The sequence below is a fragment of the Lepisma saccharinum genome, chromosome 8 (assembly GCF_977018435.1).
Source record: "Lepisma saccharinum chromosome 8, izLepSacc3.1, whole genome shotgun sequence".
Lineage (NCBI taxonomy): Eukaryota > Metazoa > Arthropoda > Insecta > Zygentoma > Lepismatidae > Lepisma > Lepisma saccharinum.
In genome coordinates this window covers 78,987,981-79,013,258 of record NC_139236.1, presented here as the reverse complement: position 1 = coordinate 79,013,258, position 25,278 = coordinate 78,987,981, and the positions used below count along the sequence as shown (strand labels likewise).

General features: G+C 38.3%; 1 protein-coding gene across 3 annotated transcripts in view; it reads right to left on the bottom strand.

Annotated features, from left to right (window-relative positions):
* Window positions 1-669: 669 nt before the first annotated feature.
* Window positions 670-25,278, bottom strand: part of OstDelta (oligosaccharide transferase delta subunit) — an 84,847-nt gene continuing 60,238 nt past the window's right edge. Inside the window, exons 13-15 of one of the 3 annotated variants that reach the window (XR_014442012.1) lie at window positions 16,970-17,105; window positions 5,814-5,921; window positions 670-1,251 (exon numbers count right to left, since the gene is read on the bottom strand). Coding sequence is in view for 1 of the 3 variants with exons in the window: in XM_083127033.1 (XP_082983159.1) it covers window positions 1,248-1,251; window positions 16,970-17,105 (140 nt within the window). In the remaining 2 variants the exon portion in view is untranslated. Of the gene's footprint in view, window positions 1,252-2,997; window positions 3,103-5,813; window positions 5,922-16,969; window positions 17,106-25,278 lie in introns of all 3 variants that reach the window. The other 2 variants (XR_014442013.1, XM_083127033.1) reach the window with 2 other exon arrangements.

Here is a 25,278-nt window from a genome sequence, read left to right as displayed (position 1 = left end):
TTATTTTGAGTAGCAGGTAGCAATATATTTCAATATTTATAGGAGTTAATGTAAGACTGAAAGAAGATGATTCCACATGATTGAAGAAAACATTATAAATGGGTTCTATGCTGTTACAAAGGGAAGAGCTGAAGGTTGCAGGAAAGACCTGCTCTGGTCAAAAAACAATGAAGGAATGAATAAAAATGTAACATCTAACAGACATTGAGGCTAATGCTGCAATACAATAGGCCAGTGTCCAAGGGTTAACCTTGCCCAATATGTAACAAAAAAAAGGTCAAGTGCTCCCCTGTGCTTAGCACCACACCATGAATGCATATAGGGAGTGAGGGGCTAACGCCACACACTTTCTTGATCCGGTCATGAGTGGAGGTGATGTGATCAGCATCATGCCCCTAACTGCCTTTACCACCCAGGGTTTCCCCAGGTACCCATGTCATTCGACGCTGGGTGGGCACCGGAGCTGCTTCCAACGTTAGAAAAGTTCCCGGATTTGAACCGGCCGGGGATCGAACCCGGGACCTTTACCATGGTAGTCAGACGCATTACCGACTGAACCACCGCGGCCACCAATATGTAACAATAATAAAACAAAATTAAACCGAAATATTCTCCAGGACTTTGAACACTAGCAACAATTAAATGGAACAATCAGAATAAAGAAAACACTTTGTTCAACTTAAAACATTTTATTGATTTCAAATTTGTGTGCATGGTAGTAAAAAATTGAAGCGTATACATCAATTGGGAGGGAGGGAGGTTGCCAACACTGGGTATAGAAAAAATGTTCTTGAAGCAAAATCTTTTTAACATTTACTTTACCAGGTCACATAGAATAGAACAGAAGTTTTAAATTAACAAAACAAACATGTTGCAGAAGGAAATGACATGTTGATAAAATTTAATCTGAACATGAAGAATGAGATCAAATCTCAAAGGCTCTCATGCCTAAGAAAACAAATGAAGAGATAGCAAAAGCATGCATTTCACCAGTGTCCAATTACACTATTTCGTAGCGCTAACACCCACAGAAACAAAAATATTTCAAACTCTTCCATCAGTGTGAAATTGTCTTTTATATCCTCAGAACATACTGGAAAAAATCAAGTCACCAATCACAAATAGTAGATTCAGTACTTTCATCCTTATACACCACAATTAAACTATTTATATATTATCCAATTTCTATAGGTTTTTTTCACGCATCCTAGCAGCACACACTCACTCATTCGGATCCCAGCCTCCTCTTATCTGAAAGTACAAAAAACAAAAATTAATAACAGCATTTCCAACATTCAGCATATTCACATTTCCTTAATGTTACAATATTATCTGATATCTAAATAACTATATTTAAAATATAATCACAGAAAAAATATTTCCTTCCAAGCAAAGATATGGGATTTGTATTTTTCTTATGTCTCTACATCTACAATGAGAATTCATGAAGCAATAAACTTAGTGAAACATGTGTGGTCCTAGTCAGGACTCGAATCAAGAGCTTCAAAGTTGCTATCATGACAACGACTTCTGAAAGGAGGCAAACATTTCCAACATGAGATCAATTAAATTAGCCATTACAGCAATTATAATCAGATGTTATTAAAAGTATCAAAAAATAACATTCAAATGAAGATAATTTCTGAAGATAATTTGCAAATTCCAATTTTATCGAAGCCCACTTAATCAGCACATGGGTTAATTGGGTATGGATCTACAGAAGTTTTCTGCTTACTGATTCACCATACAGTAAATTTTTGCAGTACAATTAAATGTGACCAAGGATAATGAAAATTTACAATAAAATAACCATATGCAATATTGAAGGAATATATTTTATATAGGTCTAGCCACTATATTGTACACAAAGAAAAGTGATGCGCAATATTCAAACTTACTAGTGCCTATTAATTTCATAATTTAAAACAGTCCAAACATTAGGAACATTTCTAAAGAAAAATATCAATAGCAATTTTTACTATTACATGCATTTTATAAAATATTTCTATTAACAAGAATGATAGTTTCATGAAGTACTATGCACATAAGTAGGAGCATAAATATTAAACAATGTTAGTGTTTTAATCACAACTACAATTAATGCTTTGTTAACATTCGAACTGATTTGTCGTATTACTTTTACTTCAGGTACTTTTGACACAAAATGAAAACCCAAGTTAGCAATAAATATGCACTCTGAAAATGTTACTGATGTTTCACCACTATCATCTTTGTTTCATCGCTGCGAGGATAAGTTTGTTCAAGATTGGTTGCTGGCCAGTATCTACCCAAGGGAAATCTGAAGCTACTTTGTTGAATGTCTTGTACATCTGGGTGAACTGTGTAAGAATGCGAGAACCTGTAAGGTGATTATGAGTTCACACACAATTAAGTATGGACATGGTGGTGGAGAGATTTGCATATTCTCACAAATCTCAAGATGAAACAATCCTTCAAGTACTCCATAGAACATTAACAATTTTATATTGGACTGGTACATTATCAGTTAGCAGTGCTGGTAAAATTTATATCCATTACCAGTAGAGCTGAGCCAATACCGATGCCAATGTATCGGTATCGGAAAGTATCGGTTGAAATTTATTTACATATACCTTTCTGGCAATTTGGCCAGTCATGGGCTCAGCAAAAATTCCATGCGACACTTTCCCAGGATCTAATTATCCTGGAAATTATGCAAAGTTCGAATTTTCTTTTAATGTTGCACCACTTTTGAGTGAAAAACTGAATTTTGTATAACTTAGTTTCTGATGTATTCTTCAAATATTTTAAAGCAAAAATCTTTGTAAATTGATACAATAATTAGAGTGAAATACTTATACACTATATTAATCAATATTTTGAACAACTTTTAATTATTACAATTTTCAAGCATCATTATCGGCTCAGCCCTAGAGTTGACGAGCTCTATCTTTGCGGGTGACCTTGGCTATTATGCTCAGAGAGACAGAGTGAGAGATATCTGTAGTTGCCACCTACACGCGTTTGATTGGTCGACAGCAAGGACAGAACTCAAGGAGAATGACGTGCAGCGACTAAGCTCCTCCCCTTGCTACTGCGCAACTGGGTTTGGTCAAGGTTCACCTGCAAAGATACAGCTCCTCAACTCTAGTTATCAGTCAAAAGTTTGTATCACTCCACCACTGGGGGCGGGGGGGATAGACTGATATCAAACTTTAAATGATATTCTTCCAATCTGAATTATTGTCACCTCCTTAATCAATATCTTCCTACAATTCTAGAAGCACACCAAATAATTTAACAATCTCTCAACAAATGGTTATCATCATCTCGTACACACACACACACACAACAGATTGCTACAGCTAATTATTTTTTGTCGGATAACATACCAGAAGTGATAGTACAATGTGGAAGTATCATGCAAACCAACACTATATCAGTGTTAAATATGCACCACATCACCAAACGAAGGAAGCAACATGATAACTACCATATGTTCCTCACAAAGTTTGACAATTTTTACAAAATTTAACACTAACACTGATTTAATTTCCTCTAACCAAAGTAAATATGGTGAAACATCACAGTTTTCATACATATATTTCCAACCTTACAATTCTCAAAATATTTTAATGGTCAAATGCATAAATTTAGGCCCCTGCACATATGCACAAACATGCGTAATTGTAAAATTCAAAAACTCCAATACAAATCTAAGTAGTGACAAATAGGAAAGTTGCAAATTGATGAAAATATTGTTTGGGGCAAACGAAGGAAATATATCCAATTCAAGCAAATACTGAAATAGAAAAGAGTTTGAAACATGCAAAATACTGTGGCAGATTGGTACTTTTTTCCCTTTGTAAATACATTAGAAGTGGATTGGATTGATTTGGTGTTTTAACCTTTTGCCACCCAAGCATCTTGAACAAGATACCCAAATGTAACCCTCACTGTCCCAAGCGCCTCGATCGAGATGCTGTGTCAAGGTCGTAGTTTTTACCTTATAACTTTTATATTTTTGGCTAGAATTTCGATTTATTTATATTGTTCCTAACACATGTATTTAACAGAATGTTTTTTTGCATTTTTTTGTCTTCATGAAAATGGAGGGGAAAGGGTGGGGAAGGTACTTCTCTTGAGTCTCTTTTCAAGGTCAAATTTTTGTTGACAAAGGAACACAAGCTTTGTTGTTCTAAAGCAATGCTTTTTCACTCCCGCCTGTGAACTGCTTTCGAAGGAAGCTTGTTTATCAGTATCCGATGTCAAAATGAAAGTTTTCTATGAGGGGGTGGGGGGAGGGGGAAGACTGGTTGCTGAATCTACGTTGTGAGAATGGAATTTCGAAGCATGCTGAAGGAAACCTTTGCTTTTTTTAACCTTTGGTGACAATTTTTTTAAAATTTTTTTGGGGTTTTTCCCCTCCATACATACGCCAAATTTGCATAAATTTTGCATTTTAACATTTTTTTCGGGGGGGGGGGGACAATTTTTTTTAAAGAAAAGTATTTTTGAGGGGATTTCCCCCCTCCATATGTACGCCGAATGTGCATAAATTATATATCGTCTGAATCTGTGATTCATTCTGCATACAACGGTATATCTTTCATATCTCTAGGGCATTTAGTTTCTGAGCTATAGTCATTTAAAGGTACCGCTGCATTTTGAAGCTTGAATCAGTGGCGTGCCGACCATTCCTTTTGGGGGTACAACTCAAGTTACATTGGTCATATGATAATAATGAAAATATTTTTGTGTTCCTTACATGTCAGCGATCATTTCCATGTGCATGTCGACACTGTCATGTACTTTTTTTCTTGGGGGGAGGGTGGGGGAACCAATTTTTTTTCCCCGAAATTTTTTTTTTTTTTAGAGTTAGCCCCCTCCCCCTGCCACTTAACGCCGAATTTGCAGGTATATCACTCATCTCTCTAGGGCAATTAGTCTCCGATCAACACTCAGTTAATTGAAACTCTGCATTTTGCTCAAAATCGGCTCGGGACAGAGAGGCTTACTTGTGAAAAAGGCCTTGGGTCTCAAAAGGTTAAGTCCACTTTGTGCACAGTAAGGCTAATCAGGACTGGATTTATAGTTTAAAGTGGGATCCAAACCACTATGTGCCTCCACCGGGTATCGAACCCGGGACCCATCTTGATTACAAGCCATCGGGGAGGCCTAAACACATTAGGGATGGAACACACGTGTGCATATCATCAAGTTATGTAAATACTTCGTGCAAAATTCTGCCATTTTATTACTATTTTTGTGAATATAATTCATGTATTCTGGACATCAATTCTTCTGACAAATTAAGGGGTGTGATCACCATTTACACTAATATGTTGGCATTATGCTTTAAGTATACATTAGGTTTTCAGCGAGAAAAAAGTGAAATGCACACATATGAAAATATTACTTACGTGAAATTTAAAAGATTTCGTAATTCCGCGTTGCACAATTTAATGGTTCAATCCTATTAATTTCGAAGATCCACTGTCTTCATTCACAAAAGGGTAAGGCGTCTTACCCTTTTGTGAATGAAGACAGTGGATCTTCGAAATTAATAGGATTGAACCATTAAATTGTGCAACGCGGAATTACGAAATCTTTTAAATTTCACGTAATTTTAAACCGCGTTTACCGCAACCACCATGAATATGAAAATATATTTTTTAAACATTTCATCTAGGCCAATTATATTTTCTGGATAAATGTAAACAATATGCCTTTATATATTACATAACCAAATGCAAATCATGCAACATTCATGCAGATTATAAAAAATAATGCAATTCAGGGAAGTACAGACTACATTCCATTCACATTCCTACCTGATTAAAAAACCAAATCTGTTAGAATGCTTATAAAACTTGAACAAAACTACAGTCAAATCTGTTCCATTGAGCACTAATGGTTATCCCTTTCTTAAAGAACTCAATCTGAAAAACCAAATAATCATTTTCAGGAAAGCTAGCATAAATCCACTGCATGATGAGCAACAATGTGAACTGTTCACTTAAAGAACTATTGATGTATCTCCACATAACGGCACAAGTAGCACCTGCCCAATACTTGTTCCATTCATTGACAACCACATGCACAATCGTCAGTTCCCAAAGGTTACGTCTAATCACATTGTTATTTTATTCTTTTGTCAGATCCGGACATTTTACAGAAAGGTTATACATGAGCTTGTATCTCATTGGGAAAAGGTTGTCGGATATGATGGTGCCTATTTGGTTGAATAAATTAGGTTTTTATCTGACAGGTGACAAAATTCTTGCGTCACCCGATATAATTCTTAGTTTTCAAGGCAAATTTTCCAGGTTAAAACAAACTAAATTCTATCCCACATCTGAAACTGGTTGGGTTAAAACATGAAGGGAAGTGCAATCCAAGTTAATTATTTAGTTACTGGTTATTCTTTGTCAGGTTTTCTACTTCTTGGAATTAATTTCGAGTATTAGGGTGGATGATGGTGAAATAGATGGCACAACAAGCAAAAGAAAATAATGTCTTACCCGAGGATTTGAACACAAGACCCCCTTGTTCCACAGTACATATGTAACCACTTCTAATTGGGAGGCCCGTACCCAGGATTTTTTTGAGGGGAGGGGGAGCAAGCCCGAAACCTTGGTTATATATGTAATTGTCATGAAATATATGTCAATTATTAAATAATTAATATCATTAATTTATTTATTTTTATATATTTATATACTAAACAAATTAATTTGCTACATTTATAAACTATTAACGACTGCTTCAAAATATCAAGAAATTATAAGATAGGTGAAATGTTTTTAATAAGTGTTAGATATTATTTAATTATTGCTTTTTATTAAAAATAATTAAATTTTCATACTTTTAATGTGTTATTTTTATAATGGTGTATATCTATTAATGGTCTCTCGAAAGGAAATATTTCCTTATCAGAGTTGTAGGTAGAGATTTCAGCACCCAGGACGAGAATGATTTTCACACTCGCTGCACCGAATTTGCAAACCTCCCCTACCTAGATGTAGCTGGCATACTTAGACATTGTAGAATTTTATGTACTTACTCTTTTTCCATTTAATCCTATGAAAAGAAAACTTAGCATTAAAGAAATGTGGCTCATAAAAGGACAGTCGGGTGTGCATCCCACACCATCTTCATTCAAACAGTGTGTGTTATTGTTCACATCTGCAAAATCGATTGCAAATTAAAGATAACTAGGTGGAGGGACACAAAAATGAGAAACTTTAAGAAGACATTAGTTTTTTATTAAATTAACATGTAAGAGCTCCTGACGAAAGGAGGAGAAATGACAGGGGCCTAGAGCGACAATGACAACCACCTTCGCAGCTACAACCCCAATCTTTTGTTACACAGCTTCGGCTCCATTTCTTACTAGTCCAATTTGATATAATTTTAAAATCTTATCTATGACTGTAGAAGTACGTTTTTACCCCATGCTGTTACCAGCACTAAAGAGAGAGAGAACAAGAGATGTATGCAACTTTCACACAGAGGCTGGCATAATTCTTTGTTATTCCTTCTTTGTATGTGTTTATGATGTTATTCTTAGTAAAGTATGTTTGAAGTCCAAACTAACTGCTTACCTATGTTGTTATAACACAAACTCTTACCCTCGGAAAATTTTAATAGAACAAGATCGTTGGTGGGAAGGTGCGAGATCTCCTTTCCAGCATGGGAATTCGTACCCTGAATGTGACCACCAACGCTATGGAATTATCCTTATAATGAAGAACATGTCTCAATGTGAATTAAACCACAAAATGAGGACATTTCCTCATCAAAAATGCAGTTAGAAAAAAGTCAAAACAAGGAGTAGATATGGTGAACTGTCCCGACCAAATTGGAACATTTAGTAGCTTCGCATAAATGGTTATAAAACTAAAATTACTAAATATAGTAGACTGTAGACTTCTGGAGTCTGCCTCTCTCCAGACACAGCCCATTCATTTATACAGGAAGAAAATCTAAATTCTTGCAAAATCTTAAAAATATCCATGTTATTTTTGTAGGTTTTCATCAAAATATTTCATGACTCAAGGGGGGGGGGGGGGGGGCAAGCATGCCTTACAAATTTATCCCATATGAAGGAAGTTCACTGAGAATAGTGTCTCGCACGTTACACCATATTCAGTTGGTGTCAGCATTATGAGGTGGGACGCTAAAGCACAAAGGACTTGCCACAACCCGGGCAAGCACACCTTGTCATCAACCCTGCCACGATTGCTGCTGTGGATAATCTCATTAATCACCACACGTGAAATTGCTGCTCAACTGTCGATAAGCAAGGGAAACGTACAACACATAATCCACAAGAAGCTGAGTTATGGCAAAGTTTGTGCACAATGGTGCCAAAGCATCTGTCAAGGTTGTGGCATGTGATGAGACTTGGTGTCACCATTTCGACCCTGCTTCCAAACGGATGAGGATGGAGTGGCTCCATCCCGACTCCCCACATCCAAGAAAAGCTCACTGTCATGAAGGCCGGAAAAGTGATGCTCAGTTTCTTTTTTGACGATGAAGGACCTGTACTCATCGACTGGCTAGAACAGGGTGAAACAGAACTCTGAACGGTACTGCTTAAACAGGCTATCAAAAACAACTGCAGCTCCAGGACAACGTTAGGCCACATGTGGCCAAGAAGACCCTCGACCTGCTGAGAACATTTCAATGGAAAGTCCTCACACATCCTTCGTACAGCCCAGATATTTCCTCATGTGACACCCATATCTTCGGCCCTTAAAACAATCACTGAAAGGTCAACGGTTCACCTGTGAGGAGGAAGTGCAGAACACCATGGAAAACTGAATCCGTAAGCATCCAGGAGTTTCTACACTGAAGCCATCCACTACCTACGTGCTGGGATCAGTGCATCAATATCAATTGCAATTATGTGTAGGTATCATGTTACCCATTAACTGTAATTCACATTTTATGTAATGCAAATACAGTCAACTCTCGATTCTACAACCTGGGGTATAACGACCCTTTTCCTGGGAACCGTGAAAAATTTAGAAAAATTTGGAAAAAAAAGTTGAAAAATTGAAGGAAATCGGCCGAAAAATGCGTTGTTTTTTCCTCCACTCATTCCCTTTACAAGCGCTCTACCACTCACAATTGGGTCTGAACTAAAAATAGACACCACCACACCATGCTTGAGTGATATCCAATAGCACTTGACCTCTGCCCTCCCCTCCCTCAAGCGCACCAATGTTACCCCCCACCCGACGGCCGCTACTCAACGCGCCAGGCTTGTTTTGCCACGCTTGCTCTTGGATACGCGAGAAGATCGAATGTGCTTGGATGTTATTTTAAATCGACTTGACTTGTTTCTTTGTCGTAAGAGCTGCTGAAAACGGGGAAGGGGGGCAGCCCGAAATGACTGCTGTACTTGCAGTCTTTGCCAATGTGTATGGCAGGTCAAGCTCTTTCATCGATAAATACACCACCTTGAGAGATAAGATCGCAGGAAGGTTCGAAAATACAGATGCGTGGCGCCTGGAAGTCTGGCCCATCTGTCCAGCTCTGACCTAGAGTTCAGCAGGTTCCTGTGAGTGAGCAACTCTCGGCCTTGTAGCCGACGACTTCCGGTAAACGCTTTCATTCAAAACGTGTTCTTTGTTTCCTGCAACACTTCATAAAAAAGCGAAACTGTTAGAGATAATCGAAACCACATAGGTGAACTAAAGATCGTCAATCCGCTTAATGCGTTGTCATTCAGGTTTCCACAAAAGTTTACTTCGATCTTACGTGCATCATAACTCCAGTTTCCCACTTCATATGTTTTCCTAATTGTGTCGACGTAATATCTGCCAAAAAAGTGTTCCGTTGGCTGACTGACTTCTCCCTCTTTTCCTGTCAGCAAACGTGGGGGGGTTTGCGGTGCAGATTTTTTCAGCCACAATTTTCTTGCTGATGCGGGCTGATTACAGGCGAGGGTGGAAAAGGACCCACCCTTCTTCCTTTCCTTTGACGTCTAAAATGGGGCAACCAGTTCTGGATATATTCTTGAAAACGAACAAAAACCATAGAACAAGTAAAAAAAAAAAAGTGACCCTCCCCCCTTTCCCCAGCTCATTCTCCGCCACTGGTGTGCACGGCAATGTTGATAACTGTAGAATTCAGGTTTTTTAAAATGTATTTATTTCATTTTTTTTAATGTTGTTGTCTGCATAGGAAATATTGCCCGTATTATTGTCTGTTGCATAACATAAAGCAAGGGTCATTTCTTTCTTCTTCACACTGCTGTTAAAAGTCTTCAACAGTTGCCTTATCTTTAAAATGCTGGGATTTTTCTCTTCCGCCATCTGTTGCTCAAACTTCCAGCCCATCTCCTTGTTTTTACGATGCAGCTGGCACCAGTGTTTTGTCTAGCATCTGCAAAGCTCTTGCTTAACAGTGATGACTCATCCAGCGGAAGGAAAAAGTTATTGTTTTGAATCTCCCAAGGCTGTTTTGATTTGACGATAAGGAAATTCGATCTCCAGAAAGGAAAACAACAGTTAAAATAACTTCATGTTCTGCCCTTCTGATAAGCCAATCTGTAAATTTAATGCATCCCTTTTTCTGTTTTTCTTCAGAACCATCATTCATGTGGAGAAAAAAAAAGTGTGTTCAATGAAGGAATGGTCGCTGAGACGATTAAATTATTCAAGGGGAAAACGTTTGGAGGGGTGGGTGTTTGACATCGAGAATACTCCTAAATCCAACATTAAATCGTCCGATTAACTTGAGAGTAAATAAGGATCTACCATTCTACCATTTTGATATGTGAAAATGCGCAGTTTCATAAAGCTTGTTTTCAGTTCATTTTATGCTGAGCGGCTAATCGGGACTAAATATACAGTTTAAAATGAAATTCAATTCCAAACCCAATCGACTGCCACGCTGTTTAATGACCTGTCCTAGAATAAGCATTGGGTGAAAACGGATCGCAAGTTGCGCGTTTCCTTTTTCACGCTGGATTACAATGCAAGTCAAGGAAGGAGTTTGGACTGCACCCTTGAATGGGGAAGGAGGGAGAATGAAGTTGGTTGAAGCAAAGAAAAGTGACTTTTTTTTACGATGTATTTTACACAGCCGAACCAGAACGAAAATTACAGCGGTGCCTTTATTTTTTTTTGTCTGGTACCTAGAGAGGTTGTGTTGTTTCTCCCGAGAGATCTAATCTTGTAACAGACAATGATCCAGTAAACCGGTATAAAATCCAACATTCATTCTTCCAGATCACCTCCCGACTTTTGCTGGCACCAGTCTGACTGGTGTCAAGATTCTTCGAGTTTCGCTTGCAATAAGGGAGAGATTGTTTTCCTTTCCATTGGTCTCAGTTTCTCATGAATTAGAATTGTAAGAATTTCCTGGAAAAGCAACGACTGTGCACAATTGAAACAAAGTAACATTATTTTAAATTATCTTTTGTGAAAACTTTTTCATGTTCTATTTTCCTTCTCACAACACGCATCCTGTGCATAACAGGTTCTATAACTACCAGGATAAATGGTGTTACCATCTCCTAGGCATCTTTGCGTCCGTTTGAGCTCCCTTTAAGCTGAAAATTGGTGCAAATTCCAATAACGACCCCTTCGAAATAACGACCCTTTTCCTGGGAACTGTGAAACGTCGTTGAATCGAGAGTTGACTGTATAAAGTAATATAATATTCTTTAAATATAACCGTAGTCTCCTTTTCATTTGGGCATATCTTATACAAAAAAAAAAAAATCATCAAATGAGAACGGTTTGTTGTAGAGGGTTGAAGTGGGATTTATTCTGGGTGGATGAAGGATATAGATTTAGATGGATCATACTGGCTTGCCAAATAAACACACACCCACGTAAAATTTCAATTCTCTTCTATATCTAACTATGCTCCTTGGAGGGAGAGAGAGAGTGAGAAATATTCCCCTTTTCACAACAGCTTTTAACTTCCTTCTACAATTATTTTGTACATTACTGCATATTTGAAAAGTGTACGCCTGTAAAATCATCCAGAGAGGATGTATAGCGTAAAGAGGCTCCATCTGCAAAGGTAATTGTTTTTGTGACGACCTATTATAAACACAACTTTCCACCATTGTGGGGATAATAGGAATGCGATTTTTCTCCTAATTATCTAATTATTTCTTTTGGAAAGGGGATAGCAAAATTTCCCTTCCAAACAAGAGCATTACTTTTTTAAAAACAAAACACACTACAATATATAGTTGTGTAGAGTAAAGTGCTCGCCTGTGTTTTGCACCATGCCCTGAAGGCATGTAGGGTGTGTGGAGTTAGAGCCCCACACTTGAAAGTGGAGGTGATGTGATCAGGGTGGATGATGGAGCCGTTTGCATAGATGGAAAAAATCCCGGTTCTGCCCTGCATCCCTTGCATGGTAGGCACATCCCTAACGACCGAGCTAGTGCAGCTTTATATAGTTAGATAATTGTCATTTTTTTTTTATCACTGCACACTTGAAGAGAGTATCTTTGAAATAAAGAGGTACCATCTGCTAAAGATTAATCATGAATGACATGATGGAAGCAATTATTAACTTCATGCCATCTCAAACAATCTTAGTATGTGAAATCAACCACAGCGCACAGTTCACACGTTGCTAGAAACAAATTAAAAGAGTATCTTGTGGCTAAACATATTGCAAAATAGCTCTAATCTATTTTTTAAAAACAAACATGTAACATATCTCAGCCCTGTATGACTATATCTGTAAAGGGGAACAAGTAACAGGAACTTAGCAAATTAAATGTATTTCCACCCATATATACAAGTGAAAGGCAGTAAATAGATCACAAAATGTTAAGGATAACTGACACTGGTAATAGTAGTTTCAAAATGTGTGAATAAATGGCAGTGTAGCTAGGCTGGATGGCACACACTAGATCGTGCCTCCACACGTACAGATCTATTTTAAAAAAATTGACTTGTGTCCAAAGATTGAAGAATGCATCGTTACACTTTACTTGTGGACAAAATGACTTCTTGCAAAGGAATACCTACAGAAATGTTTCCTGCTTATGGTGAGCGGTCCTGTAACTCAACTTCACTGCAAATGAATTGCACAATGAACGCAAACTGGGCTGAGATGGCAGACCTGGGAAATTTATACCGCAGGTACTGCGACAATGGTAAAGTGATCAGCTAAATGCATCAATATTACATGTGTGTTGAGAAATACCGTAAAAAAGATACCTATCCATATGTTTTCTTTTTTTAGCCATTTGAGACATTTTCACTGTCCCTCGTACACATACCATAGCCTGGAACAATAAGATGTCTAATTTCTCGGCAAACTGGGTCAATATATTTCATTCATACAACTCTTAATTAGTAGGACAATCAAGCATCACTTGCTACACTTCCTTTCACTTTCTAGTTGGCTAGGAGGTACTGTTCATGCATACTAGCATTACATCTTCAGGCAACCTTACTGCAATGCATATGGTGGTTAGTAAAAAAAAAAAGCTTCAAGTGATTAATACAGTTGTACCGAGAAGAGAGAGACCACGCACCAACTTGCAAATTAATGTGAACGATCATTTGTTCCACCAGGCCTTATTTTAAAGCCGTGTGAAAGTGTATGTGGGAAGTGTCCTGGACCCTGTCGTAACACTGTTGAACCAAACAATGTTTCACAATGAATCCTGGATGATCTCAGTACCTTGGACTGCAAACTGCATCCAGAGCTAGAGGGACTGTCTGCAAGAAAAGGCACCCTATAACTGAAAGTTAAAAGCGCTCCTTGATAGCAGCAGGGGTGGACTTTCTCATCAAGACCATCCGTGCTGCAATAGATGCCTGGCCAGGGAGACTTCGAGCCTGTGTGAGGGCAAAAAGTGTACATTTTGAAAACTGATGGTACTATTTGTGTGTAATATATGTAAGTGTAACATACTAAAAAGGCATTTAAAAATCTGAAACCATATTCAATTTATTCACAAAATAGTGTGTAACAGTATTTATGGCCAGACTAGGTAGTTCTTGTACTATAAATGTTCGAAATCCCAGAGGGAATTTTGGATCACCCTGTATATATATCGCAGGAAAGTCATGCTGAGTTACGTGGTTTTTATTTAAAGAGGAAGAGATGTAACTTGTGTATTAAAACAGCCCCATTCACTTGAACTCAAAACAGTTTTGTAAGAAACATTTTTCCTGTTTAAATAACCATCTGCTTTTTTTATAATTATCCGTTAAAATGTGAAGTGTTACATTGTTTATATTGTACTCTGTGCCATTAAATCTGCTCATGTGAAACAGAGCTTGCTTGTGATTGGTTATGCTACATGAGATGCTAAGAAAAATAAAAAAAAAAAGTAAAGTGTTCCCCTGTGCATAGCACCACGCCATGAAGGCGTATAGGGGGTGTGGGGGTAATGCCCCACACTTTCTTGATCCGGTCGTGAGTGGGGGTGATGTGATCAGCATCACGCCCCTGACCGCCTTTACCCCCCAGGGTTTCCCCCAGGTACCCATGTTATTCGACGCTGGGTGGGCGCCGGGGCCGCTTTCACCGTTAGAAAAGTTCCCGGATTTGAACCGGCCGGGGATCGAACCCGGGACCTTGAGCATGGTAGTCAGACGCGTTACCGACTGAGCCACCGCGAGGAACACTTTTTTTTTTATATATATGCCATGGTTGCTATGGCATCAATATTTCTCCACTTTACATGGTAGAATTCGGCCTTGGCAAAAATATTAAAGTGCTTTAATTTAAGTGAGCCTTTAGGTGGCAATGACAGTTGAACACATGTTTCGGCAATGCAGGGCAGGATTACACGGCAAGCTGAGTGCATCCCCATTACTAGAGCTGAAACTTCAACAACAGCACCAGAGGGTCTCTCTCTTCTTGGTAGAGTAGTAACCAAGTAAACTATGTACGGAGCTACTAACACAAGTGGCACTTAATCATGAAATGCAACTCAGATTTGACTGCAGTCCACAACAGACGAAAAATGACAAAAATATTAATGACACTGCAGCAGCCATCCAGATGCATATGGGGAGGCTCATCTAAGCAGGTCAAAGAGGGAAAGAGAGAAATGGATGCAAGTTTTCTCTGCAAGGCAAAAGTCACTCAGCTGACATGTCCAGTAATCAACTCATCTCCACCAGAGGTTGCTGCAGCACGCTGCTGTTTCCGAGGATTGTTAAACCTGAAAGTTCTCATGTCACCCTGACACTGCAATAGGGACATCTCCCACCTAGAGAGAGACAATACTTCTCAGGAGAGGTACGAAACTACATCGACAGTGTACAAAATGTTGACACCAGATCCAAACTGTGATGGATGGAAACTGTTCTAATATTCTCAAAGAATACAGCATAATATTTGTGGGTTCCTGCCACATCTGGAAACTAAAAGTAATGCCCCCACCCAGGCCAGGATGAACATGTGCTTACACAATGTGTTCAACCACAGTGGCTACTTAGACGCGCATTGCTTCCTATGGAATAGTGACAGCAGGTTCACATAAAGTGGCATTCTTTACAGGGTGGAACAGTTGAAGTACGTGCCACTTTATCTTAGGGATGGGCCGATATGAAATTTTGGCCAATACCGATCAAGTAACGATATAAAATTTACCGATACCGATAACCGATCCGATATAAAATTAGAAATGGTTCTTGAAGAACCTGAAAGGTTCATTGACCTCCTTAATAAATGTGTGTTTCAAGGTGACTGCAGTGCAAGGAATTGCATATTTAGACATTTACTTTTTTAGAAATAAGGACATGGAGATTATCCATAAAAATTACAACAAAATGGCAGACTTTTGCACTAAATTATCAGATATTTATCGATATATTGGATCGGTAAAAGAATCGGTAATTTTACCGATATGGCTATATCGGCCAATACCGATAGAGTATCGATTAATCGGTCCCATCCCTACTTTATCTGAACAGAAGTGCACCAAAATACACTGACAATATATGTTATTTTTCAGTCAGCCTCAACAACATTCAATTTAAAAATACTGAAATCCTCAAGCTGTGTACTATTCAGAGTTAAGGTACTGCATTTTATCTTACATAAGGCAACGTAAACTTTCCTGTGCACTTTGCACCATGCCATGAGGTGGATGTGGAGGCACTCTTTGACCTCTGCCAATTTGGAGGCAACGTGATCACCACCACACTCCAGATGCCTTTCACCCCAAGTGCCTATTTATTTGAGGCTGGGTAAGAGCTATAGCCTCCTTATGTAGGGACAAGACTGGAAAAAAGTCTGACCTTAGATCATTCACCCCCGGAATCAAACCTGGGTCTTCCACGTAGCAGTCAGACCTACCAACTAGACAACGGTGGCTCCCATTTCATGAGGAGACATGACTATTTGTGTTTATCTAGACACACACAAATTTTTTGACATACATTCCACTATTGTCAATGTATTTAAAGTTTGGCCAAACAAAAGCGTCAACATTCTGTACACCTCTCTAATATTTATATTTTGAAGGGCATATTTACTTTATATACTTTACAAACAGTAATTCAAAGTATCAACAAACATTTCTCTACTTTTGAAAAATATATCTTCAAAAATCCACTATAACAATGCAAATGCTGAAAAATTACATCTGTTTACAATTCCTTCCGCCAAATTCAAGCAAGTCTCTTGTAGTTTGCTTGTGTTGTGATAATTTCATAGCACCGTAACCAAATTTTTATTACAGATATCCAGGGAATGGTGGAAGCAAATCACGAAGTTTTGCTTGAATGCTCTAGAAGAAATTCTGAACAGATGTAACTTTTCACAATTTGGAATATCATGGTGGATTTTCCAAAAGAGAGAAGTTTTAAAAAATAATATTGCTGCCAAAGGTCAAACATCCAGTGCAGTCAACTCTTTTCACTACACTTAAACATGCTTTTGCTGGGGATTATGGCACCTTATTACCCACTTTTTCCCCAACAGTCGCACTCTTCCCATGATACTTAGAATTAACTTACAAAGGAAGACTACTTACTGTTTACGATTCTCAGCAATTTTTGCTAACATGCTGTTTCCGCATAAAAATGTCACAACTCCAAGTCCCAGCAGATATTTAAGAGTTTGGAACATGCTCAACCGCAACCAGAATACTCCAAACAGGCCAAATATTGCTGTAAAAGAGTGAAATTATTGGAATTAATTTAGTCTTTACATATGGGAGTGTACAGTATTTATTATAGCATACATAAAGGCTGCAGCATAAGTCATAGCAGGGATGGCCACAGGGCGGATTCATGATGCGCCTACATCTTGGGAATTTTTTTTTGGGGGGGGGACAAAATTTTATAGTTTACATACCAATTCTACACACAAAAATTGGGGGATCATTTAGTTTGATTCTTGATATTGATTTTTAGTTATGGTTATTATGTACCGTTTTTCTACCTACCTGTGGGTGATCGCTGCGATGAGGTTGAAATGAAACACCACCACTTTTTGCAGCAACGACTTCACAACGTCAGTAATTATATCAATGTTATTTCCATCAATGCCAAAGTAATGTACAACATACACGTTAATGTCTATATTGTAAACAATACCTAAAGTAAACATGCTTAAATATGTCTATTATATTGTTCTCCAAATTTGGTCTGACCAAAATAATTTGAGTAAATAATTTGGCATAAAGTAGGGGGAAGGGATGCTGTACCTTTTTGGGGGGAGTGCATCATAGGCCTTGGGGGGGGGGGAATGGGCACCCCTGAGTCATAGCAACTATATTTTCCTTAAAAATGAAACTGTGGTACCACAATAAGATCATATGCATCTATAGACAGACTTGTTTTTTTCACATTCTATAAAATTTTCTGATTTTTGTCTGTTTCTTAATCAAGATAACTAAAGTGAGAATCATAGAACTTCAGACCTTCTGTAAACAAAAGCACGTGTACCCTAACAGTGTTGCAAACTTATGAAAAAAAAAATAATCCACATAGTCTACAAGGTGTAAAAATATTCCATTTGTCAACAGATGCGGAATAAGCAGTGTATCACTGATGACCTGTTGAAAGTTACTGAATGTATGTTAAAAAAAATGTACATCTTGCCTGGTGGCCGACTTTCAGACTCATCACCGAAGTTCCCTGGCTCGAATCCCGGCATGGGTGTTATTTGTGAGTGTCCCTTCATCAATTTCATCTGACGATCATTCATTCTCATCGTCGGGATTAGCCAAAAGTGGAAAAAAAGCAACGCTAAATTTTAAAAAATCAAATACAAAATTTACATCTTATCCCCCAGGAGTAAGACTGTTCCGTACAAAAGGATTAATTTTATCTCATATTTTAATAAAAAAAACCTTGGTAGAAGAATGCGAGATAAATTACGTTTTGAAACCGGGGTTTCTTCATTAAATTTATTTGATGTTTGAAAGTTTTATGGTTTGAAAGTTTTATGATTTATTATTATAGATAATGAAAGTATGCTAATACATATGATTTGATTGACTAAATTAATAATTATTAATTAGATAAAAATAATTGGTTTGATTGATTTGCTTTATTTTACTTCCCCTCTTGTGCCACTTATGGCTAATTTGCGAAGATGGGGATGAATGATGATGATATGATGAAATCGATGAATGGACTGGACATTCACAAACATCAATGCCCAGGCCACGATTCGAACCCGGGACCCTTGGCGTCATAGCGCGATGTGCTAACCACTCCGTCAGGGGGCGGCTAACTAATTTGGAATTCAAATATCACCTATCCCTCATAGTCTCGTAACTAATGACAAATGTGCGTGTCACAACGTGGTTGATCTACAAGTCAATGTCACACATTCCAGTATCCTCCAGAGTGTACTTCAACATCTCTAAAGTTACTTCATCCAAAAACACACTCGTATGTCCTTTTCATCCCGTTCAAAAATGCTGGATTATGCAGCAAAGACACCAAGGGAAACTAAAACGGCAACTTAGAGAAGCATAAAAGTGCTGAAAGAAGGCTGTAGAATACAGAAATATTTTGAGGCAGTCACATTTTATTGTACGCTACATATAAAATAAAATGCATATTTGGGGGTGAAGTTTTAAATATTGTCACATTTTTCTTCTCTCTTGTTGTGAGGTGTTCATTTTAAATCAACCTCCCTCACCCTTCGGCCTGCCCTCCTTCACCCGCAAAAGTATTCCGGAGTGTGAGGATGTCACCATCCGGATGGTGAACACCTCTGGATTATAGATCTACTCCTGCGTCCCACCCCCTACCCCATCCCCGGAGGATCATCACTGACAATGTGAAATCACACTATCATATGCCGACATACCACTTCCGTTTCTGTACTTGACTTAGTGAGAAGTAATGAGGTTGGCAACAGCCTAATAACGGATATCTTCCGCATCATGTAGTCCGTTATATGAAACTACGCTAATGGAAGAAAAACGTGTAAATTACATTGGATTATACATTTTAAAATATATTTTTATTAAAGGTTTCTGTTTATAATAATAATACGTGATTATTGTATAAATTACAATCGATCACGTGAACAGCAAGAAAATAGCGCCAGTTTCGAACATGGCGACTTCCATGCATGCAGGAAGGTCTCCCGTGTTTTCAGAGTAGTCTTTCGGAAATACAGTCGTTTGAAAAGTGGCAAGAAGCAGGTTGTTCTTAACGTTTATGTGACGTTGTGTCGGGGCTATCCTGAGCAAGCAGTGAAGTTGGTGTCCAAGTGTAATTGTGTGTCTGCGTCTTTGTGTTTTCGGTGTGGTGAAAGAAAGCAAACGACCGGTCAAGTTGTGATTCCCGCGAAAGAAACACGTTGTTGCTCGTATAAACAAGTACACCGATTTTGAGATAAACGCAATACAACGCGAGGTGCTTTCGTATTCTTTCAATCAAAGAGCCGTCTTGTCCACTGTGGGGAAGATGCTGATAGTGATGATTGATGACGATCTCCCGAATTTTAGCAGTCGACGTTAAATCATCTCTTGTGCCACGTTGAGTTCCTTTTTGTGGGAAGCAAATTTGACAGACCGTACTCTGACAGGATGATGTCGAGCGCCGAAAATGTGCCAAGTTCAAAAAGGAACTGCTGAATCAAGGTAAGAAAATACATTACTTGCATGAGACGTGCGTAAATAATGTGCTTATTATAGTCTTCTTGTTTTCTAGTGCACGAGAAACCGAGAGAAATATAAACAATCTCTTTTTATTCCCCGGCTTATCTTTGTTTAGCTTCTGCTAAAACTGGCGGTATATTTGTTGCACAAAGGAGAAAACAATGCTCTACATGTCAACAATGTTGGGCAATAATTTGGTGGAAGAGGAAGCAATAAAACCAAAAGGCTTGAATTTACTGAAACTAATCTCTCTCTCTTGTACGTATAACTTTGGCGCTGTCATACTGAGAGAGGAGGGGGGGAAGGGGGATCTGTTAACCCAGTGTCAGATAAATGGGACTTTTGGCATAGAAAAATATGTTCATTCTTGAACAAGAACACGTATTTAATCACTTGTAGAAAATGTATTATACTTCAATGTGTAGATTATCAGTTAAAATAAGAATACGTTTTTCCATGTTACGTAAAATTAAAGGTTGCGAGTGAGCAGCATATGATGGCCGCACCATTCACGAACAGCTGGCGCGGAGTGATACGTTACTCGAAGTGAGACGGTTGTTTACAGAGGGTCGGAAGGTTCGTGATTCTTACTATAATGGTAGTTACATGCCACTCTTGTAAGCACTCAAAAGTAGCATAAGAAAACAGGGACAGGCAAAAAATACAAAAGGCATTTTTAGGCAAGATTATGCTAAACAGGCACTATAAAAATATATTATAATGCTCGAAACATCACACAAATTTAAAACATTAAAGCCTGACTCTCACAGGCAAAAACCACATTATAGTTACAAATACTGAATATAATGATGCAAATATATAAATATACTCAGGGATTTGTACAGAAAAGACACTCATGCTCAGGCCAGGACATGAACCAAGTACATCCTCTGGTAAAAAAATTACAAGTCTATAATTGTAGGAAAGCTTACGGGACTGATGATGCTCAATTCAGAAAACATCTCAGTACGGGGCATTTTCATTTTTTCTTCCTGCATGCATCAGAAACTCTTCACTTGGAAGAAAAGTCTCTCAAATATAACAGGGTTACAACAGTAGAAAAAAAACACTGGGGGGAAAAAAAAACTTCATGCAGAGACTTAAACATTGCATTTCTGCCTCTGTACGCTACTGGTGACAATGAGGAAGGTTGGCAATTAGTCCAAATTGGTGAAGGAGAGCATTCAAACACTCATGCCCAGGCCAGGATATCGACTCAGGAGCTCCTCTGGTGAAAAATATTATGAAGATTAATCCTGTCATGGGCAGGGAAAAGACTGCAAAGTCAAAAAAATTGATTTTTTAACATTTGGTTCAAACTGTTGATTTCCTGCAATGTTCATTTGTCTTAATACAACTCACCATACTGCAATGTATAATCTGTAAATTTACAGTGTTTACAGAACAAATAGACTATCTCCCATCTAATATGGATGGGAAGGGAAACCCTGAAACACTTTGGAGGCAAACACAACTCTACATTTAATTGCTTGAAGTTGAAAGGTAATACACCGAACAGTAGTACACACAAGATAGTAGAAGGCAAAATATACACTTTGTTCTTTGTAATTGTTGTACTGGTCTTACCAAAATATCCATAACAAGATGCAATATTTTAATATTGTAGCGTAAATATCTCCAGGAAAATCAAGATAATGGTAGGTTACTGGACAACCTCAAAGTGCGTATGGCTTTCATCACAGGGTGAGGTAAAAGTCAGGTTACATACGGACACAAATGCATGCATCCAAACATGCACGTGATAGTCAATATGTGCACCATCTGCTAGAAAGCATGCTTTCATTCGTCACTCCCACATCTGCTAGTGTGGTGGGGTGATTTAGATGGTGTCTGTGATCCTTTCTTTGAGGTGGTCCAGGCTCTTCATTTTCTCAAGGTACATGTGTCCTTTGTGGCAACACAAGTATAAATCCAGGGGTGTTAGGTCTGCCGACAGTTGTTGCCATTCACCTATGCAACCTGACTTTTGCCCCAACTTGTAGATCCAAAGTATTGTATGTAGAAAGTAGAAAGTGAGTGATAACATTCACAAAACTGGAGGAAGCAAGTCCAGTGTATTTCAGACGTATCTTCTTTTAATCAACTACTCTGTACATTTTCCAACTTTAAGACACGAAAGGAATTGGATTTATACAGTCTTGACCAATTGTTTTAATTTTTCCCCTTGTCACCCAGTAGCCAGAGAGACGTGAAATGAGATTTCACATATATCCTATTTACCAGTTACGCAGGCCACATCCACAATGGAGCAAAATTGGACTTGTACCCTTTTTCCCCCACAACAGAATTGTAGGAAAGCTTACGGGACTGATGATACTCAATACATAAAACATCTCAGTACGGGGCATTTTCATTTTTTTCTTCCTGCATTTCTAAAGAAACTTCACCTTGATGAAAAGTCTCTCAAATGTTAACAGGTTTCAATACTCAGAAATAATACAACAGGGGAAAAAAAGACAACTGTGCACAAACTGTCCTGGAAATCTGTGACTTTAGAGGGTTCAACCAACAAATGTGTGACGGGAAATAAGTACATCAAGGGGCAACAACAGCTGCAACTACCAGCCATTTGCAAAAGCATGCACTTTTCTGCTCTGTCCACTCACTTTCTCCCCTTCTCTAGTCATGCAAGGCTTTGCTTCACAAATTCCAGTCTCACCTGTTCATTGCAAAAATATCAAATCAAGCACTATTATGATTTTTGTATTCCAGGCTCTTCAAAATACTTGTTGGGGTTTGATGAAGTTGTTATTTATACTATGTTATTAAAAAAACTCACACTGCCACTGCAATCTATTGAGAAACTTAAGTTTATTTTTTGGGCCTTTTGTTCACAATATGTGGTTGAGTCAATGTCTGCCAGGAGGCAGTTTTTTTACAAAATGGTAGCTAGTGCTAGTGAGAATAAATTTTGTGTCATTGAATTTCATGAAATTAAGTTCATTACAGTGGCTCAGCAGTATAAGGAGGCACAATCAGACAACTCTATGCAGTCAGTTCCACAAAATCTAGATCTTTGGGCAAGGAGAAAAGTAGTGCCCAACCTTCACTTTGCATGTGCAGAGCCCAAAAAATTTGTTCCCAGATATTCAAAGCAACTGGGTATATCACAAACAACAGTGTGGAGCATTTGAAGGAAAATAATTCACTTCAAATGAAATCACATAACTCTTCATCATGCTCTCAAATCTGATGTTAGTCATCTGCATAAACATTGAGGAACTGATTAGTGAAAGATACTGTTGGTAAGCCATTTCACCGTTCTGGGAAGGGAAAAACACACACACACACACACACACACACACACACACACACACACACACACACACCATCACACACACACACACACACACACACACACACACACAAAATGTTTAAATTTGGGGCATGGAAAAAATCCATGTGCAATCAATGGAACTACCCCGAAGTCAATGTGTTTTGAGTTGTAACAGAAAAAGGTTAATGTACCTCCCCTTCTTTCGTCAAACTAACAGCGACCAGATAAACAGCTGGATAATGACAGTAATACCTACATTTCTGCAGTTGGACAGTCTTGAGCAGTTTTTAAAAAGAACTAGAATTTCTTGAACACCCTGCCACAGCAATGGATTGAATGTGGAAAACAAGATGATCAAAATCTCTCCTTCGCTCCCCTCACTTTTCGCCCTGCAGGGTTACCGAAAGGAAGCTGTTTATATTCCTTCTCTACCTCAGCCCATGTCTTCTCACCACCACTAACAGTCATTTCCTGAAAACTTACATTAATTGGGATGAAGAGGATGGCTGCTGATTAGTCAAAATTGATGAATGAAAACATTTAAAAAACAACACTTATGGCCAGGTGAGGACATGAACCCAGAATATCCTCTGGTGAAAAAATTGTTAAGTCTCTAATCGTAGCGAAGCTTACGGGACTGATGACGCTCAATTCAAGAAAACATCTCAGTACGGGGCATTTTCATTTTATCTCCCTGCATGCATCAGAAACTTCTCACTTTCAAGAAAAGTCTCTCAAATATAACAGGGTTTCAACACTCATAAATTATATAAAAGGGAGAGAGATGCCATTCTGTGAAAAGAGAAAGAGACAGCAGCTGTACTCGCAGACTGAAAACTGGAGATAGATACTTGTACATGTTACAACTCATATTTTTGATTCAACTGTTTCATTTTACTTCACTTTCTACCACTTTTGGCTAATTGGAGAGATTGGGATGAGCAATGATATGAAGAAATTGATGAAGGGCCATTCAAAAACACCCATGCTCATGCTAGGATTCAAACCTGAGACTTCTGACTTCATAAGTGTGCTGTGCTAACTACCCACTTTTCCATGCACATTGACAACTCATAGTTTATACCTTACTTTCCAAAAATATAAAATATTGCAAACATTGCTTACAATATAAATAATAATGAATTATCAGTAGGGGCATGCATATTTCCTTTTTGACAAAAAAACCAAATTTGAAAAAACTCATTGTAGTGTTAATTTTTCAGGTTTTTGAAAGGTGTGAGGTGCATTTTGTGACCATATTTTGTCACAAAATAATGCGAAATGAACTGTAAAAAGCGAAATTAACTCAAACACGAAATTCAGGGTTTATTCACAGACGTGACACCTTCCGAGGTCTGAATTATCCTGAGAGTTATGCAATTCCCGGAAAATTGATTAATTCTGCTGTTAATATTGGAGAAGCAAAAAGGGACTCCTTTACACAGAAATAAACTTAATACTCTGATAATGTGCTATTAGAAGTGAAATGTTAATTCTGTGGAATAAGTGTACAGTCAACTCTCGATTCTACGACCCCGGGTATAACGACCCACTCGAAGTATCGACCCTTTTCCCGGGAACCGTGAAAAATTTAGAAAAAAGTTGAAAAATTTGGAAAAAAAAGTTGAAAAATCGAAGGAAATCGGCCGAAAAGTGCGTTGTTTTTTTCCCACTCATTCCCTTCACGAGCGCTCTACCGCTCACAATTGGGTCTGAACTAAAAACAGACACCACCACACCATGCTTGAGTGATATCCAATAGCACTTGACCTCTGCCCCCCCCCTCCCTGAAGCGCACCAATGTTATCCCGCACCCGACGGCCGCTACCCAACTACCCAACGTGCCATGCTTGTTTTGCCATGCTTTCTCTTGGATACGCGAGAAGAGAAGATCGAATGTGCTTGGATGTTATTTTAA